The sequence below is a fragment of the Ictalurus punctatus genome, chromosome 6 (assembly GCF_001660625.3).
Source record: "Ictalurus punctatus breed USDA103 chromosome 6, Coco_2.0, whole genome shotgun sequence".
Classification (NCBI taxonomy): Eukaryota; Metazoa; Chordata; class Actinopteri; order Siluriformes; family Ictaluridae; genus Ictalurus; species Ictalurus punctatus.
This window is the reverse complement of record NC_030421.2, coordinates 17,781,594-17,802,970: the sequence shown is the minus strand read 5'-3', so window position 1 is coordinate 17,802,970 and position 21,377 is coordinate 17,781,594. Positions and strand designations below refer to the sequence as shown.

Here is a 21,377-nt window from a genome sequence, read left to right as displayed (position 1 = left end):
CTCATATCTGTCAGGAGGTATACCAAATTATGTAAGGAATAACAAAAGACCATACTGTTATACGATATAGTCCACGTCAGTGTGGTGTGAAATGGCCCAATTATTTCTGTGTAGCACGGCCTGAAGTGTGTTATTCTGCTTATACCACAGCGATTTTCAGACTAGTACAATTTTGATGAATTAATAAACAACATATTGCACATTTGTTCAGATTAGATTATGTGGAGCGTCTCTGTGTATCAGCTGTTAATATAGAAGCAAAACATATTAGATTGAGTGCGTTAATATAAACTTATTGTTCATGTTCACGTATTGTTCGAAGATACTGTCCGATCCCTGTGGTTATATAAATTTAATCCACACCTTCTGAACAATGAGATTCGAGAATTTAACCACGCTGTGGTATAAACAGAATTATATCTTAAATTAGAAATACTAGTGACTGAGTAATGCATGAAAGAGTTCTACGTCCATGCGTTTATCGAGTGCCCCATCAATTATAAGTGAGTTTTGAATGAACAGGTTTCCTGTTATTTTCTCAGCACCGGGAAGTGTGCCAAATTCCTTCTCTGTAGTAATTGCAGCAAAGTGTAGGAAGAGGCTGGAACATTCCTACCCAATGATGAGATTTTATCAATTCTAAAATGCAGATGTTAAAAAGGAAAGTATTCATTAAATATTCAATCAGCATAAATAATTTGTGAAACATAGCGTATTCAATTTTCTAAAATAAGTCAAATAAAAAGTTGTTTGTAAATACTGTGGTTAATAAGTGTGTGTGTGTGTGAGAGAGAGAGAGAGAGAGAGAGAGAGAGAGAGAGAGAGAGAGAGAGAGTGACTGTGTGTAGCATGAAGGTGTACTTCTGCTTGTATGTAGTATAGTGTATTGGAGAGATGAACATCAGAATAGGGATGTGACTGTGAGGAAATTTTTCCCACCGGTTAATCGACGTGTGATAACACCGGTAATACCGGTATCACCGGGGGGTGACACCGGTATTACCGGTGTTGTCACACGTCGATTGACACACACAGACACGCACACTATTCTGAACTACGAACTATAAAACAGTGCAATGACAAACTCGGTTATATTAAACATAGAACTTTTGAATCCAAATCTTCCGCCATCGTCTTATGAGTCAGCTCGCCTCGCTCTCATCATGTGCTAAATGAAATGTGACTCCTGTTGATCTGTGCTGCGTCATTGACTGTCAATTCATGCTGAATTGAGCAGACACGTTCAGTTTTTAACTGTAGCGTCCGTTCTGTAACTGAACTAAATTATTTTTATTACTAGAAAAAGGCAAAACGACGGTAGTGGTGGTGCCGGGGTGTACAATTGACATAACAGGTGTACGGCCCCAACACTGTTGGGAACACCGTCTATCGCAACAAGCCTACATCAAAATACTATTAATGCAGGAATGCTTACTGCATTTGAGAAAGCAGCTATTTAGCCCCTTGCTGATTCTTAAGCAAGCACAATGAAATGTGTTATTATTAATCAGAGGTGATATTAAGACATTATTAAATAGTTTAAGGGCTAACAGTTTTTGATAAAAACTGGCCAAATTGTGAGAAAAACTGTGCCAATTGCTCTGACTTAATGTATATAGGCAGAATTGCCATCACAAATCTCCACTTTTCAGGTTTTATTTTTTATTCTTTAGACCTATATGGAGTGTGGGCGTACTCCTCTGCCTATACCCATCGATGCTGACATCTAAATGTTACCTGCAAAGCTGATAAATCACACCGTTTATTTAACTACTATATCTGTTGACTGCTAGAAGTGTCTGACAAAACAATGTTTCTGTCAACTAGTGATGGAAATTATGGCTCTTCTTCAGTGTGCCAGATCATTCGGTTTAGCTCGATCAAGCATTTTTGGTCGCAACAATCACAAAAAACTCTGCAAAATCCTGTATGGACCGGTTTACATAATTATTAAATCATCATGTTCTACAGATTTTCTATGGGATTAAGGTCTGGAGACTGGCTAGGCCACTCCAGGACCTTAATGTGCTTCTTCTTGAGCCACTCCTTTGTTGCCTTGGCTGTGTGTTTTGGGTCATCGTCATGCTGGAATACCCATCCACGACCCATTTTCAATGCCCTGGCTGAGGGAAGGAGGTTCTCACCCAAGATTTGACGGTACATGGCCCTATCCATCGTTCCTTTGATGCGGTGAAGTTGTCCTGCCCCCTTAGCAGAAAAACACCCCCAAAGCATAATGTTTCCACCTCCATGTTTGACGGTGAGGATGGTGTTCTTGGGGTCATAGGCAGCTTTCCTCCTCCTCCAAACACGGCGAGTTGAGTTGATGCCATTGAGCTCCATTTTGGTCTCATCTGACCACAACACTTTCACCCAGTTGTCCTCTGAATCATTCAGATGTTCATTGGCAAACTTCAGACAGGCATGTATATGTGCTTTCTTGAGCAGCGGACCTTGCGCGTGCTGCAGGATTTCAGTCCTTCACGGCGTAGTGTGTTACCAGTTGTTTTCTTGGTGACTATGGTCCCAGCTGCCTTGAGATCATTGACAATATCCTCCCGTGTAGTTCTGGGCTGATTCCTCACTGTTCTCATCATCGTTGCAACTTCACAAGGTGAGATCTTGCATGGAGCCCCAGGCCGAGGGAGATCGACAGTTCTTTTGTGCTACTTCCATTTGCGAATAATCGCACCTGTTGCCACCTTCTCACCAAGCTGCTTGGCAATGGTCCAAGCCCATTCCAGACTTGTGTAGGTCTACAGTCTTGTCCCTGACATCCTTGGAGAGCTCTTTGGTCTTGGCCATGGTGGAGAGTTTGGAATCTGATTGATTGATTGCTTCTGTGGACAGGTGTCTTTTATACAGGTAACAAGCTGAGATTAGGAGCACCCCCTTTAAGAGTGTGCTCCTAATCTCAGCTTGTTACCTGTATAAAAGACACCTGGAAGAAAAAAGTGGTTGCTGAAGATAAATGAATGAATGAACTGGAATATTTTGCCATAATATTCTGTGTTTCATTAAAAAGCTTCATTTATCCTGATAACTGCAGGCAGATCCTCCCTGCTGTACATTTACACAACTTACACAGCTCGGATGTTGAAAAGAGGTTTCCATGGAAGCATATTAATGAAATTACATTGTAAGAGAGCTGTGAGTTCACCTAAAAGAGCCGGCTCGTTCGTGAACAAAACATCCCTACTGCCAACATAGTCGATTTGAACTTTTTTAAAGCTCAGACACAAACAGAAAACTCTTTTTGTCAATGAATGGCTTTGCATAGTCTCCACATAAAGCTCAGGTGTGTTTTCATGAGTACGCCTCGGGTTATGGGAGGGGTTTATTGTTAATGCACTGTGCAAGGCTCTTTGTTGAACATGTGCAGCAGGTGTTGTGCCTAATTCAGTTTCCCACTCAAATCAAGAAATCATCTGGTAGGATGAAAAGATTTGGACAGGATCTTTCACTTTTCAGAGAGTGGTTCCACATTGAAGACTTGTACGATAACTATTACTCCTACTGCATTATTGGTTTGTTTGACAAGGTATTTTATTCACATGATTTACATCATGGGGCTTATCTCATACATTTTCGTAACTCATATACAGTGGGAAATAAGTATTGGATGGGACAACATTTTTCACCAGACATCAGTATTAACTCAAGAAATCTGGAAATATAAAGAATTCACAACATTAAAGTCCATAAATAAAGTTGTGTGTAATAAAGTGGAATGACACAGGAAAAAAAGTATTGAACACGCTAAGAAAAAGCAGTTCTCCAAGGCAAGGTCACGCAAGGAACCAGCTGAAATCAGTATGTAATTATACCTCCTATCTGTGCAAAGTAATATCAGCTGGGTTAGTAAATTGATTGTTTATAAAAAGGCTTTTTGTTACCAAGGTGTCACACAAGAAACATCTCATGACGGATTAAAGCAAAGAGCTCTCCCAAGACCTTCACAAACTTATTGAGAGTCAGAAGAGTAGCCACTTGGAAAGAGCTCCAAAAACACTTGGAGGCAGCAGGTGCCATCATCACAGAGAAAACAATAGACAATGCACTCCACTGCTCACACTCACCCCACAAGACTCCATTACTAAAGAAAAGGCATGTCGAAGCTCATTTAAAGTTTGCTACAACTCATGTGGACAAGCCTATGAAATACTGGGAGAATGTAGTCTGGTCAGATGAGAGCAAAATTAAACTTTTTGGTTGTTATACTACACACCATGTTTGTAGAAGAAATGGCACTGCACATCACCCTTAATACACTATACCAACAGTGAAGTTTGGAGGTGGAAGCATCATGGTGTGGAGCTGTTTTTCATTACATGGTTCTGGCAGACTTCACATAATTGAAGGAACGATGAATGGAGCCCTTTACCGGGAGATTCCTGAGAAGAATCTGCTGCCATCCACCACGATGATGATGAGACGTGGGTGGACCTTCCAGCAGGACAACGATTCAAAGCATACAGCAAAGGAAACTCTCAATTGGTTTCAGAGGAATAAAAATCAAGGTGTTAGAATGGCCCAGTCAATCACCTGACTTGAATCCAATTGAACAAGATTTAAAGACAATATGTTTAGAAGAATGGAACAAAATCACACCTGAATACTGCGGCCCATTAATTTCTTCATACAGGAAGCGTCTTGAAGCTGTCATTACAAACAAAGGCTTCTCCACGAAGAATTAAATAAATTTCAGTTAGTGTATTCAATACTTTTTTCATGTGTCATTCCACTTTATTACACATAACTTTAGTTATGCACTTTAATGTTTTGAATTCTTTATATTTCTGGATTTCCTCCCCCAGTCCAAAGACATGCATGGTAGGCTGATTGGCGTGTCTAAAGTGTCCGTAGTGTATGAATGGGTGTGTGTATGTGAGTGTGCCCTGCGATGGACTGGCACCCTGTCCAGGGTGTACCCCGCCTTGGGCCAGATGCTCCCAGGGATAGGCTCCAGGTTCCCCCGCGACCCTGAAAAGGAGTAAGCGGTTGAAGATGGATGGATGGATATTTCTGGATTTTTTGAGTTAATACTGATGTCTGGTGAAAATTTCATGTGAATAACCTCATAGGAAATACATTTACTGAAAAAAACATTGACCCATCCAATACTTATTTCCCCCAGTGTATCCTGTTCGACGTCATGATGATATCTGATGTTGCTTTCATTATTTAGGCTAAATCGCATGAAACTTTCAACGCACTTTCATGTTTAGATATAGCACTTTGCACCATGCTTGTGAGAGGTTCAAAGGACAGGGCAGTCAATGGCGTTGCCAGATTGGGCTAGTTGAAAAATACTCAGTGACAGACCAAATCTTGTTTTTATAGGAATGAATCAGAATTCAATATAATAAACGTAGCTCCATTTTAAATGCTTTTATGTGTTCTTTGAAATGTGGTTGGGATGGCAATTTTGCTGAAAACCCATTAATGATATTAGCTCTTCTGTGTGTGCCTTGCACATTATGTTGGGAAACACCTGTGTAGGTAGAAAGGTACATTTAAAACTACTACTGGATGTATGGTGGATGACTGTATTAACTGCCTATTACTCTAAAAGTTCACTTGATAGAATAAGTCATTTGACAGCGATTTTTAATGTCATGCTGCCCAACTAAAATCTATGGTCACGAGCCACTGCTGATTTTTATAGTTATGTGTTTTGTTACATTACCCATACATGTGTACATTCTGTCTTTTTAGAATCTGCACGCTTGCCTCACACCTCCAGGGTTGGAATCCCGCACACACAGCACAGAGGTTTGAATCCCGAGTTGGCATGTTCTCCCCATTCTTTGGGGGTTTTCTCCGGGTATGCTGGTTTTCTCCCACCATCCAAAGATGTGCGTTGTAGGCTGATTGGCATTTACAAATTGTCCGTAGTGTGTGATTGTGCTCTGTGATGGGTTGGCACCCTGTCCAGTGTGTCCCCTACCTTGTACCCCATGTCCCCTTGGATAGGCCGCAGGCTCCACGCGACCCTGTGTAGGATAAGCGGTACAGAAAATGGATGATGGAAGGACCATGTGACAGATTTTTGACTAAAAACAACTTGTGTCTTTTTCTAAACAAAATCTTTACTGTTCTGTGTAGCCTACTACCTTATTATTGATCCCTTACCTCTAAACTACCAAATGTTTTTGGATAAACAACACATCTTGCTGATGTTCTATGAGTAATAAAAATACCTTCACAGAATTGACACAGAAGCCACATGTCCTTCTCTGGAATTGACAGGCTCAGGGGGAGTAACAGGCACAGAGAGTCACAGGAGAGAGAGTGACGGATATTATTTAATAATAGTGTTTCAACTTGAATACGAACCATATGGAGATATAAAAATGTGAGTGGCACATACTGCAACTTTACCATCTAGGAGCAGCTAGAAATGAAGGTTGTGCTGAAGAACTTTGAATACTGCTTTAATTAAATACGACTCAGCCAAACTGCCCAGTTTGAATCATTTAATATTATAATGGACATTCAAATTCTTGTAGTTTTTCACTCACCTCATTTCCTGTCTCCAGCACGAGTACCTGACACCTGACATTAGTACTGAACAGCATTTAGTGCTGATTGTTCTGGCTTTATATAGCAAAACAAAAGAAACCAGTTAGGGTCCATTTACAGAACCCATTTCTGCAGTGCTATAATTTAGTGCCAGTCATTAAAGGTGCAGAGAAATAAACTCAGGAAGTATTTTCCCAGTGTAGATCATCAGGAAAAACATGAATTCTGCTCTCTACCAGAAAATCCTAAAGGAGAATGTCCGGTCTTCAGTCCGCAACTCAAGCGCAACTAATCCAAAGCATAGTAAATTCTAGTTGAAGAAGTAAGTGAAACACTGATCTCCAGTTATCGAAAGCGTTTGGTTGCAGTTATTGCTGCTAAAGGTGACACAACCAGATTTTGAGTTTAAGGGGGCAATTAGCTTTTCACATTGGAGATAAGTTTTGGATAATTTTTGTTTTTTGCTCTAATAAAAAATGAATAAATAAATACTGTACTTTGTTTACTCAGGTTGCCTTTGTTTTATGTTGTATTCCATTTGAAGATCTAAAACTAATTAGTATGAGATATATACAAAACAGAAGAAATCACAGCACTGTATTCTGTAATAATAATAATAATAATAATAATAATAATAATAATAATAATACATTTATATAGTGGTTTTCACATACTCAAGGTGATGTACAATGGTACATCATATTTTTCTACTGTACCATAGCCATCTAATGGATTCATTAGCATGTTCATTATTCATAAGGGGATAAATATTGAGTGACGGTTTCAATGTAGGCTGATCAATAAACCATTACTTCTGCAGAGTGAAGTTTTATTTCCACCTCAGTACCTAAACTTGCAAAATTAGTTAGACGTCCAGCTAGAACGCTTTTCCAGCTTTAGACATGTTGTATACTTATTGTTCTTAATCAGGTGAGTTGCAGAGAGAAATATATTTTCACTATAATTATAATTATATAAAGAATTCACAACATTAAAGTCCATAAATAAAGTTATGTGTAATAAAGTGGAATGACACAGGAAAAAAGTATTGAACACGCTAACTGAAATGTATTTAATACTTCGTGGAGAAGCCTTTGTTTGTAATGACATCTTCAAGACGCTTCCTGTATGAAGAAATTAATGGGCCGCAGTATTCAGGTGTGATTTTTGCGCATTCTTCTAAACATATTGTCTTTAAATCTTGTTCAGTTGGATTCAAGTCAGGTGATTGACTGGGCCATTCTAACACCTTGATTTTTTTTCTCTGAAACTAACTGAGAGTTTCCTTTGCTGTATGCTTTGGATCGTTGTCCTGCTGGAAGGTCCACCCATGTCTCATCTTCATCATCCTGGAGGATGGCAGCAGATTCTTCTCAAGAATCTCCCGGTAAAGGGATCCATTCATCGTTCCTTCAGTTATATGAAGTCTGCCAGTTCCATGTAATGAAAAACAGCCCCACACCATGATGCTTCCACCTCCAAACTTCACTGTTGGTATAGTGTTTTAAGGGTGATGTGCAGTGCCATTTCTTCTCCAAACATGGTATGTAGTATAACAGCCAAAAAGTTTAATTTTGCTCTCGTCTGAGCAGACTACACTCCCCAAATGAGTTGTAGCAAACTTGAAATGAGCTTCGACATGCCTTTTCTTTAGTAATGGAGTCTTGTGGGGTGAGTGTGAGCAGTGGAGTGCATTTGTTCAGTCTATTGTTTTCTCTGTGATGATGGCACCTGCTGCCTCCAAATGTGTCTGGAGCGCTTTCTGAGTGGTCCTTGGCTCTTGGACTACTCTTCTGACTATTCTTCTGACTCCCTGGTCAGAAATCTTGTGAGGATCTCCTGTGCGTGGCCAGTGGATGACGGAGTGATGTTGCTTCCACTTGCAGATAATAACCCCAATGGTGCCTACTGGAGGATTCAGAAGTTTTGAAATACCTCTGTATCCAATTCCATCAATATGTTTTGCAACAATAAGGTTGCACAGGTCTTTGCTAGAGCTCTTTTCTTTTACCCATCATGACATGTTTCTTGTGTGACACCTTGGTAAGGAAAAGCCTTTTTATAGACCATCAATTTATAACCCAGCTGATATTAATTTGCACAGATAGAAGGTATAATTACTTACAGATTTCACTTGGTTCCTTGCCTGACCTTACCTTGGAGAACTGCTTTTTCTTAGCGTGTTCAATACTTTTTTCCTGTCTCATTCCACTTTATTACATATAACTTTATTTATGGACTTTAATGTTGTGAATTCTTTATATTTCCAGATTTCTTGAGTTAAGACTGAAAATGTCAAGTGAATAGCCTCATTGGAAATATATTTACTGAACAAAATGTTGACGCATTCAATAATTATTTCCCCCACTGTATGTTGTCATTTAACCTCTTGAGGACAATGCAGACTAATCTTAAAAACTCATGCAGTAATTTTAATGTTCCAAATACATTACAAATTTGCAGCATGACATCAGACAGACAAACTTTGTGGGAGACTAAAGATTTTCCAATTTCTTTTGATGTTTCCAATTTTTTGATCCAGCATGTAAATAAATGGTTTAGAGCTTTTGTGAAGTTTGGAAGAAAAAGAAAAAAGTCAAATTACCAAGTGTGACCCATCTCGATTAATTTAGCATAATGTCCACTGCCAAAATAATAATTACACTGAAGTTATAATGCATTAGCTGTCTCTTTCTTGCTCTCTCAACATACTAATTCCACTATACCAGACATTATTATTGAACAGTATTTAGTGCTGAAAGCCCTGCAAACAGCTAAATTAGGGCTTTTAAGCTTTTACGTGATGCTATAACTTGACGTTCGTTCACATGCAGAAATGGACTAGGGCAATTATTTTTCTACTTCTATTAAACTGGACGGAATAAAAGAAGTGTACAAATTTAGATCACAGTGATTTTCAGATCCCCAGAGTCTACTTAGTAGAGGTCAGAGATGGGCAGCATATAGAGCAGCAATTCATTCAAGATCAGTGATAGTTCACTCAGGCATTCAAACTAGATATCAATTTGGAATGTTCTGAACATTTCAATCATCACATTTAATAGTGCATTTAACTAAGTACAATTATTCAGCACATGAAAGCTCTCATGGACAGTATGTGCATGAATATTACACAATGTTCTATTATATTATTAATATTAAGCAAAGTATAATATATTAATATTAAACAAAGCATAATATATTAATATTAAACAAAGCATTGGTTATTCTGATGTTTTTGAAAGGTTTTAACGTTACTATAATTTAGCATTGATCTGTGTTTTGACCCCATGCTTTATTAAGATCATGAAATATAGTGTAGAAAATAAAATAAAATAAACCCTTGCACTGTGTTTTCAGGCACTGATTGTGTGCAGTATTGATTTTAGGAGTAGCAAGGAGTAGGGGTCAGAGATGTTACAGTGGCCCTAGAGTAGCAAGGGTTAAGGACCTTTCGTAATTGCCTAATAGTGGTAGCTTGATGGTGCTGCAGCTTGAACCTCTGATCTTCGAATCAGTGAGCCAGAGTCTTTACCCACTGAGCCACCAGTGTTGAACCCTAGAATACCAAATCCCGTGTCGGATTCACATATCGCTTTCATGCAATATTTTAATGAGTGTAAAGCCCTTCTTTGACATCTGGGCATAGCACATGGCGCAATTTCCACCACCGCACTGTTTCTACGGAGCTTGCATGTTTTCCCATGACTCCCCACGTTGTCCCCCGAGTCCCCTGCCACTCCATGTTGGATATGCAGTACAGAAAATCATGTATAAATATTATAAATGTATACATTATCACTGTATACTGTATGATCACATAAAATTCATTAATCCAGCGAGATTTTCACTTTTACACTCTGTGGAAGATGTCTACACCACATGACTCTAGCATTAATATTGCCTTTCTTGCTTGAAACCACTACCATTCCACACAAAAATACAATTATTTTCTATTTTTAATAGTAGCTCTGCACGCTCCAGTGTAAAAAAAAAAAATCACTTTGATTAACACGGCAGCATGTTGGCACCGCCGCCCTGTGTGCGTGGAGTTTGCATGATCTCCTTGTGCTTCGGGGGTTTCCTCTAGTCACTCTGGTTTCATCCCCCAGTTCAAAGACATACGTTGTAGGCTGATTGGCATCTCTAAATTGTCCATAGTGTGTGAATGTGTGAGTGTGTGTGCGATTATGCCCTGCGATGGGTTGGCATCCAGTCCAGGGTGTCCCCCGCCATTGAGTTCCCTGTGATAGGTGCCACGCTCCCTGCGACCCTGTATAAGATAACCCATACAGAACATGGATGGATGGACAGAATGTTGGATGTATGACAGTTTTAATTATTATTAAATAAATCATATTAATATTATTAAATAGTCCATAAATCAAATTTATATGCACAAAAGTACAGGTCGGTTCCGTTATCTCAGACAACCCAATGTAGGGTCATGACCCCATGGTTTTAATATCAGGCACTACATGTTCGTTAGTCCCTCATCCAACACTGGATATTTGCTTTCCTGATAGGTTTCTCTCACAGAGCAAAGGATGCAAAGGTCTACATTTCACGCTGCACTGATGAGCAGCATGAGGATTCATTTTGTTTCCGTTGTATAATATTTGTATATTATAATTGAACCTGAATTTTTATGCCTATATTTTTATTGCAGCGAGCTTCTGTAGTCCTCAAGCTCTGGAAGAATTTACAAACCATTCAGGAAGAAAAAGCTTTGTGTCTGTGTGTGTGTGTGTGTGTGTGTGTATGTGTGTGTGTGAGAATCAAATGATTTGAAGACGCTTTAATAATTGATTGCATGAGCATGACTGAAAAAGTGACTGTAGCTGCATAGTTTTACCACGTGTTAACTTGAAGTGTGGGAAGAATTGGCCATCGCTGATGACAGTTAGTCTCAGGTGGCTACCAAGGCAACGGCTGATGCTCAGCTGGTCTGAGACATTGTATTCTGCTCAGTAAGAGGAAGGTCTTTAAGTGGAGTACTTTGGAGGGAAAGCAAACGTTCAGGGTACAGTATGTTCAGTATGCTTTACGATCTGTAGTCTTGTGCATACTATTATATTTATATTTATATATATTTATATGGAGTGTTTTGTTTGTGTTTAGTGAGCTGATTAATGTTGTAATATACATCTACAGTGCTGTGCAAAAGTCTTAGGCACCCTATTATTTAAAAGTACAAACTTTGTTATAGATTTTTATTTTATGACTTCAACATTATCGAGTCATTAGAAAAAAAAAATGTTAGATTTCCAAACATTAGTTTTCCAGCACAAAATTCAATGTTACCGAAAAATGTTTGTATGTCAGTAAAGAAAGCAGCATATTAAGTGGTAAGAGACACTTTTCAGATAAAAAAAAAAGCACATTGAAGGCTGCTGGATTTTGCTGCAAAAATAAGAAGCATGTTCGAAAGTCAGCGTCTCCAGCAGAACCGTGGCAGGTTCTGTAAGATGCTCAGTAACACTTACAGCTCATTTCCTTATAAATCTGCACTAATTCTACCTGAGACTACTAATACATTTTTTTTAAAGCAAATGGTTGTCACACCAGATATCAACTTTGTTTAATTTATTCTTGTTTACTGCTCTTTATAGTATTTTAAATGTAGAAACATTTCATTTCATTATGTTTGAAGGCATCTTTGCTCTACAGCATTTCTTTGCCTAAGACTATTGTTCAGTACTGTAGATAAAACACTGTTGCATGCTTTTGACAAGGAGTAGCTGAATCAGTGTTTCTACTGTAGCTATGAATTGATGAGCAGTCACTGTAAATCTTTTAACAAAATGTTTAACAGTTAGTAGAACAAGAAGTGCTCACGTACATTATCAGTTCAATTGGACAAGGTAATTAAGAAAGGAAAGCAGGCAGTGGAGCTGTAATTGATTCAAAGTTGCTGTAGTAGAACAATTTGAACTCGAGCTCTCTCTTTCTGTGTCTCTCTCTCTGTGTGTCTCTCTCTCTGTGTCTCTCTCTGTGTCCCTCTCTCTGTGTGTCTCTCTGTCTCTCTCTCTGTGTCTCTCTGTGTTCCTCTCTCTCTCTGTGTCTCTCTGTCTCTCTCTCTGTGTGTCTCTCTCTCTGTGTGTCTCTCTCTCTGTGTGTGTCTCTCTCTGTGTCTCTCTCTGTGTCTCTCTGTGTCCCTCTCTCTGTGTGTCTCTCTGTCTCTCTCTCTGTGTCTCTCTGTGTTCCTCTCTCTCTCTGTGTCTGTGTGTCTCTCTCTCTGTGTGTCTCTCTGTCTCTCTCTCTGTGTCTCTCTGTGTTCCTCTCTCTCTCTGTGTCTCTCTCTCTCTCTCTCTGTGTCTCTTTCTCTCTGCCTCTCTCTCTCTATGTCTCTCTCTCTGCCTCTCTCTCTGTAGTAGAACAATTTGTGTATAAATGTTTATAGTGACCTGAATATTTGTATCTCTCTCGCTCTCTCTCTTTCTCTCTCTTTCAGATAACATTTGTCAGCGTTCAGGATGAGCAGCAGCAGTAGAGAGCTGGATGACTCTGGGGTTGAAGAAGGGCCTAGGGAAGAGCTGGAGGAGGATGACGAGCCCAAAGTGTGCCAAGTGTGTGGAGATACTGCTACAGGATACCACTTCAATGCCATGACCTGTGAAGGCTGTAAGGGTTTTTTCAGGTAGGCGCACAAACACACACACACACACACACACACACACACACACACACACACACACAAACAAATACATCTATCTAAAGTGTTTATGCTTAATGCCTCAGAGAGTGGCCGTTCACTTCTGGATGCTTTTAGGTACGAGTGGTTGCAGCAAAAAGCTATTAGAAACTCAAAAGCTATGATAGTCTGCACACTGTATTATTTTAAAATATTGCACTTGAGTGCAAAAATGTATGCCCCCTAAGGAATTAATTCAGATAATTCATAAAAAGGAAAATGCAACTATGGAGGTACTATTACCCAACAAGGTTATACCAATCATATTAGTCCAAAGGTTATACAAACTGTAAATCCCACTGTAGGTTGGCTATATAGTTGGATTTTGCAAATCTTCAGCTATAGGAAGCCAGCAATTAACTAATTAGCCAACACGTTTATTCATCCATCTTCAATAAGAAATTTTATCCTGGCTAGAGTGACTTTGGCTATCCCAGGAACACTGGGTATGAGGCGGGAATACACCCTGTATGGGACACGCATTCGTACACTCTTTCAATTCATTCCATTTAGTGTAGCCAGTTCACCTAATGGCATGTGTTTTGGAGGTTGGAAGAAACCGGGGAACTAGAAGGGCCGCATGTATACAGGTGAATATGTGAAACTCCACACAGACAGTAACCAGAGCTCAGGATCACACAGGAGCAGTATGGTAGCAACACTACCTTCTGTACCAACATGCCACCCACTAGCCAACACAGTATATTATTAATCATTAATGCAATATTATTCATATGCAATCCACACGCTAACAAAATCCGGAGAGAGGTTCTAGATCACTGTTCTATTTTAATAAATTGTGATGCTATTTCTGTTCAAATGAATGCAAGAAAAAGTGTTATATCCCTATCACTGGCTCACCAGGTTGTTTTAAGGCATATTGGCATTGCAGTGTGTTGCAGTATAATTACAGTATGGTCATTTTGGTCATACTTTACAGCACTAGTTAGCCACTTTAATATTATGAATCTGTTCCTACACAGCAGTGACGTGTTCCTTTGCATGTTTTTTGTTCTTTCTTAGCAAAGACCAAAGTGTGAACTAAATCGATTTTGTAACAGTTTCTGGTTCAGCATTCTCATATGAGATGAGATTGTCTAGAAGCACCACTTATTGGGCTTTAAAAAAAAAAATGCTTTGCTCTCTCACACACTTAGTGTAGAGAGCCTTATTCCTCTGACAAATGGATGCTCAGTAGGCTTATGAGATATTGTGTGAAATGGTATCATCTTTTCGTGCCCCTTAATTATCGCCTGTGGCTTTTTGGAGGGTTTAGTGGTAGCTGCAATCGCTGTCATTAGCATTTAGGCTTTTTTTATTTATTTATTTATTTTTTAATTTAATTAACGTGCTTCGGGGCTTTCCTCTGTGTACTCTGGTTTCCTCCCCCAGTCCAAAGACATGTGTTGTAGGCTGATTGCCATTTGCAAATTGTCTGTAGTGTGTGAACATGTGTGTGATTATGCCCTGCGATGGGTTGACACCCTGTCCAGGGTGTCCCCAGGCTTCCTTTCTCCCTGTGTAGGATAAGCGGTATGGAATATGGATGGATGTATGATATAAAATACATGTGCATGTGCTCTGTGGTGAACAGCAGTAGAGATACTGTACTTGAATGATTGTATAGTGAAGTCATCCTGATAAACAACACGCTGTTTCATTTTCTTAAGTTCAAGGGATTGTTCACCCAAAAATGAAAAATCTGCCATCAATTACTCACCCTCAGGTCGTTCCAAACCCAGAAGACCTTCGTTCATCTTTGGAACACAAATGAGCACATTAGAAATGAAACTTGGGAGATTTCTGTTCCTCCATTTACAGTCCAAGTAACCAAAATTTTCAAGCTCCAAAAAGTTCATAAAGGCATCATAATTCCCCAAATCTATGAAACTGCATTCATAATGGGGTTCAGCTGGGCTAGACACAATCGGGCCTGATTACTGCAAACCCTGTTCAATCAAATCAACACTTAAATAGAACTTTTCCAACAGAATGAAGTTGGTTAAAAGGTCTTACCCAGTAACACACTATGCTAAAGTTGAAAGAAATTCCAGAAATGATGAGGAAGAAGGTGATTGAAATACATCAGTCTGGGAAGGGTTACAAAGCTATTTCAAAGGCTCTTGGACTCCAAAGAACCACAGCGAGAGCCATTATCTCCAAATGGAAAAACTCGGCACAGTAGTGAACCTTCCAGAAGTGTCCGATCTTCCAAAATTCCTCCAAGAGCACAGCAACAACTCATTCTGGAAGTCACAAAAGAGCCAAGTCAAAGGACCTATAGGCCTCTCTTGCCTCAATAAAGGTCACTGTTCATGACTCCACTATCAGAAAGACACTGGGCAAAAATGTCCTCCATGGAAGAGTAACGAGGTGAAAACCACTGCTAACCCAGAAGAACATTAAGGCTCATATGAATTTTTCCAAAACACACCTTGATGATCCTCAAACCTTTTGGGAGAATGTTCTTTGGATTTATGAGTCGAAAGTGGAACTGTTTGGAAGACAGGGGTCCTGTTATATCTGGTGTAAACCAAACACAGAAGTCCACAAAAAGAACCTCATACCTACGGTCAGGCATGTTTATTTAGGAGTATGTGCATGAATTGTGTACGTATACAGTATGTGAGTGTCTAGTGTTTATTCTAATGTCTTAATCAATGTCTGAGTCTCCCTCATTCAGTCTCCAACTGACAGTCTCCAAGTCCATCTGTTGTTCAGAGGTTCACAATGCTTGTAATGCTGAATAGCAGCTTGTTTAACGTTCACCTGTATCCAACTCTTTAGGCAAAATTGGATAAGTGCTTCCCCATACAGGCAGTAATTGCTTCCTGCTGTTGGGAAGCAACTATGTTTTAACAGCAGTTTATAGGTACTTACAGGATAACAGATTGGGGAACGGTTCATATGTAAACAGCATTGCTTTGCATTGTTGTACTGTGTTGTTGTATTATAGGCGTTCAGATTGAAATTAAAATCCTTCCTAGCAACAATTTGCATATATGATATAATCTAGGTACAATTAAGCAGGTAAGCTCTTTTTTTGTTTTTTATTTTTTCATTTTCTGCAGTCCAGCATATTGAATTTGAAGTGAAACAAAAGGACATTAGATTGCAGACCTATTTGTTTGTTTGTATTTATTTTTTGCCTTCCATTTTGTGGGATCAAAATGAATTTGGCAAATACACATGATTTATAAAAATTGCCACATATAGTATATGGCTATGTTCCATGTTTTTCATCTGGTACAAGTTAAGGACATTTGCATTTGGGTCTGCGTCGTCCTTGGCTCGTTTCAGATGCCGTGTGCTGGAGTACAGTGCAGCATATGAAAGGTGTTATTATCTCACATGCCATGACGGAGTGATTTGGTCTAGTTATAGTCATAGAAGTGTGATTTGTGTGGGGGAGGAAATGGGGACATCTAACTGTGCACATCTTTAGCAGGTCTTGAATAATTTGCCTTTGTCACGATTCCCCCTCGCGCAAAGTGCTGGAGCACAGGCACACACTTCTTGGTTTGTCAGTGACCTTGACTTTATTTACTTTTGATGTGTTTTTTGTTATGGTTTATGGACTGTCTCCGCCCCTGTATTGTCATTGGTTGTTTTCCTTATGTGTCTTCATTAGTCTCAGCTGTTTTGTGTTCACCCTTGATTACGTTTGGTATTTAAACCCCTCGTGTGTCTATGTTCAGGGCGAAGTAGTGCGTGCGTGTTACCATTGTACCAAGCCTTTGTTCCTCGTCTACGTGACATAGTTTTCATCTCGTTCTCACCCTCGTTGTCCGATTCTTATTTAGTCTAGTTAATGCCCATTTGCCATTCACCTCATCTATTGCCTGTTTTTTGTGTTTCACGATTTGGATTTGTCTGCCACATTTGTACCCAGAGTTCTCAATATGTTACCCTGAGTACAAGAATAACACCACTACAGCACAGGGCTGTCATTTTTGTGTGATGCTTGTAGGAAATTGTGAATGTGTTCACAGTGTTCGATCCATCATTAGACCTCACAGAGAGAAACACAAAATGGTCTGTAAGTGTACATTAGTCATAAAATACAGTGAAGCTTCCGCAGAGAAAAAATAGAGAAAGCGCTTATTAAATTCCTGACCTTTTTATTTCATGGGAATGCTTTTAACAACTCACACACCCACCAACCCATCCATCCATCCCAACTAGATAACGACTACTTGCATGGTGGCTTAGTGGTTAGCACATTTGCCTCGCACCTCAGGGGTTGGGGGTTTGATTCCAGCCTCCACCCTGTGCAGTTTGCATGTTCTCTTTCGGGGTTTCCTCCAGGTACTCCAGTTTCCTCGCCCAGTCCAAGGACATGCCTTGTAGGCTGACTGGCATTTCTAAATTGTCGCGAGTGTGTGTGCACGATTGTGCCCTGCGATGACACCATCTAAGTTGTCTCCCGCCGTATGGTCTGAGTCCCCTGGTATAGGCTCCAGGCTCCCTATGACCCTGTATAGGATAAGTGGTACAGAATATGGATGGATCTTGTGCTGTACATTGTGTTCAGAGTGTAAGCTGGTACTCCTGGCAAGAATAGCTATAACAGCATAACTAGCCACAAGCTAAATAGGCATAAAGCGTGTTCACAGCCTGTAGTGTTAACTGTCTGCAGTCTGTTCACAGTCTGTTTCTTATGTATATGTAAGTTATGTAGTGTTCACCCTCTGTAGTTTTTATAGTCTGTGGTGTTCAGTATATGTCGGTTTATAATTTGTAGTGTTCCTTCTTTGTGGTGTTTATAGTCTGTGGTCTTCACAGTATGTTGGTTTTTATGGTAGGTAGTGTTCACTCTATAGTGTTAATGGTCTGTAGTTTTCTCTCTCTGTAGTGTTTATGGTAATACTTTAGAATACGGATCCATCATTAATGATTAACTACACAGGAAGAAATGAATAACGCAATATTAACATTCTAGTAACTACTATTAACTAACTAGCAACTCTGATTCATGAATTAGTAAGTAATAGTGCACAGATGAATGTGGAAATTCACTATTAGATAATCATTAACTACTATTTCTTTCATGCCTCCCAGAGAACTTCAGTTACTGCACACAACCTTGGGATAAACATGGACAATCAACTGTCCTTTTCCACTCAAATTGCTAATCTGACACGCTCATGTTGATTTATCCTTTACATCAGAAGGATTCGTCTATTTCTATCCATACAGGCCACTCAGGTGTTGGTCCAGTCTCTTGTCATTTCGAGACTGGATTACTGCAACTCGCTCCAGGCAGGTCTGCCTCTGGGAGCCATTCGACCTCTGCAACTGATCCAGAATGAAGTTGCTCGACTTGTTTTCAACCTTCCTAAGTTCTCCCACACCACCACATTGCTACGCTCCCTCGACTGGCTTCCTGTAGCTGACCGCATCAGATATAAAACACAGATGCTTGCCTACAAAGAGAGAAATGGACCAGCATCCACTTACCTCAAATCGCCTTATCACACCCCACACTGCACCACGCTCCCTCCAGTCCTCTAGCACTCTGTGGCCAATTTTCAGTCATGCCTTTGAACTTCACCGTTATTTATCATAATTTTTCCACATTATTATTAATACTTAAATAAAGAGAAGACAGCTTAGGTCCACACTTCTCACTGAAACACTAGAGAGTCAGGGAGATTACTGGAACATTTCAAGTCATCAGCCATGCTCCAAATGCCAGACAGATTGTAACCTATAAAGTGATTTATTTATTTAATGTACCTCACAGAAGTATATGGTTCTATGTAAGTCTTCTACCTCATGGTTAGAAGATTCTATACTTTAGGATTAGCTTTTCATTAAAAACCATTGTAAGAAACATGGTAGTCCACTAATAATGACCTAAGTGACAGTATTCTAAAGTGAAGATCATGATAACTCTCTAATAATGACTCAAGTGTTACCAAATCCTTCTTAAGAAGGAATTACCTTACAAAAAATTCAAAAGCTTACAATGACTTCAGTGTTTGATTGCACATGATATTTATTCATCATAACTGGGGGAAAAACGCGTAATCTTTAGTTTAGTTTGTTTCTGTTCGCTCAATGGTTTACATATTTGCCTTTCAGTAATCACTACATATTCAGACTCAGGCTCAGTTTATGTTTCATTCAAATACTTTATTAATTCCAGTGCATCATTTACCTAGTTGGAGTGCAAACATTCTAGTTTATGTTGTACTGTAGTGATTTCCACTACTAAAACACTGCTTTATGAAGCTTGAAACCTTTAAGAATCTTTTTTTTTTTCTCGTATCAGTGGTTCAGAGCGCGCATCAAATTGGGCAAATCACGTGATTTCAGCAACGTTTCTGTAGTGTATAGAGTGGATCTGTTTCTTTAAGTGGAATCACTCCCCTTAGCATTGATTTCTGATTGGTAATTAGTCATGCGCATTGATATGTTTCTCTCTCTTGCTCTGGTTAATACACGAGTTAACTTTACCTCTGAGCGTCTACTTTATTTTTCCAAGTTGTAGTATAATACAAAGATACAACAGTTTCGAAACTCCGATGGTTGCCACTATGGGGTGTTGATCTCAACGTGAACCCATGAACCAGTGTATTCTACGGTTTTAACTGATTTGTTTAACTGAGTTACTAGAAAGTAAATATTGCATTATTAATTTCTTCCTGTGTAGTTAATCATTAATGACGGATCCATATTCTAAAGTGTTACTGCGTTTATAGTCTGTAGAGTTCACTATCTGTAGTGTTTATAGACTGTAGTGTTCACTATCTGTAGTGTTTATAGACTGTAGTGTTTATAGACTGCAGTGTTCACTCTGTACTTTTTATAGACTGTATTGTTTATAGACTAGTGTTTATAGACTGTAGTGTTCACTCTCTGCAGTGTTTATAGACTGCAGTGTTCACTCTCTGTAGTGTTTATAGACTGCAGTGTTTATAGACTGTAGTGTTTATAGACTGCAGTGTTCACTCTGTACTTTTTATAGACTGTATTGTTTATAGACTAGTGTTTATAGACTGCAGTGTTCACTCTCTGCAGTGTTTATAGACTGCAGTGTTTATAGACTGTAGTGTTCACTCTGTACTTTTTATAGACTGTATTGTTTATAGACTAGTGTTTATAGACTGCAGTGTTCACTCTCTGTAGTGTTTATAGACTGCAGTGTTTATAGACTGTAGTGTTTATAGACTGCAGTGTTCACTCTGTACTTTTTATAGACTGTAGTGTTTATAGACTAGTGTTTATAGACTGCAGTGTTCACTCTCTGTAGTGTTTATAGACTGCAGTGTTTATAGACTGTAGTGTTTATAGACTGCAGTGTTTATAGACTGCAGTGTTTATAGACTGTAGTGTTTATAGACTGCAGTGTTCACTCTGTACTTTTTATAGACTGTAGTGTTTATAGGCTAGTGTTTATAGACTGTAGTATTCACTATCTGTAGTGTTTATAGACTGTAGTGTTTATAGACTGTAGTGTTTATAGACTGCAGTGTTCACTCTCTGTAGTGTTTATAGACTGTAGTTTATAGACTGAAGTGTTTATAGACTGTAGTGTTTATAGACTGCAGTGTTCACTCTCTGCAGTGTTTATAGACTGCAGTGTTTATAGACTGTAGTGTTTATAGACTGCAGTGTTTATAGACTGTAGTGTTTATAGACTGTAGTGTTTATAGACTGCAGTGTTCACTCTGTACTTTTTATAGACTGTAGTGTTTATAGGCTAGTGTTTATAGACTGTAGTATTCACTATCTGTAGTGTTTATAGACTGTAGTGTTTATAGACTGCAGTGTTCACTCTCTGTAGTGTTTATAGACTGCAGTGTTCACTCTCTGTAGTGTTTATAGACTGCAGTGTTTATAGACTGCAGTGTTCACTCTCTGTAGTGTTTATAGACTGCAGTGTTCACTCTCTGTAGTGTTTATAGACTGTAGTGTTTATAGACTGCAGTGTTCACTCTCTGCAGTGTTTATAGACTGCAGTGTTCACTCTCTGCAGTGTTTATAGACTGCAGTGTTCACTCTCTGTAGTGTTTATAGACTGCAGTGTTCACTCTCTGTAGTGTTTATAGACTGCAGTGTTTATAGACTGTAGTGTTTATAGACTGCAGTGTTTATAGACTGTAGTGTTTATAGACTGCAGTGTTCACTCTCTGTAGTGTTTATAGACTGC

At 39.2% G+C, this 21,377-nt stretch overlaps 1 protein-coding gene across 3 annotated transcripts in view; it reads left to right on the top strand.

The window, feature by feature from the left end:
* Positions 1–21,377, top strand: part of nr1i2 (nuclear receptor subfamily 1, group I, member 2) — a 46,733-nt gene that overhangs the window by 3,809 nt on the left and 21,547 nt on the right. The window contains exons 2-3 of one of the 3 annotated variants that reach the window (XM_017469633.3): positions 5,719–5,775; positions 12,980–13,165. In XM_017469633.3, the coding sequence (XP_017325122.1) occupies positions 13,002–13,165 (164 nt within the window). In that variant the 5' untranslated portion in view covers positions 5,719–5,775; positions 12,980–13,001. Of the gene's footprint in view, positions 1–5,718; positions 5,828–12,979; positions 13,166–21,377 lie in introns of all 3 variants that reach the window. The other 2 variants (XM_053680913.1, XM_017469632.3) reach the window with 2 other exon arrangements.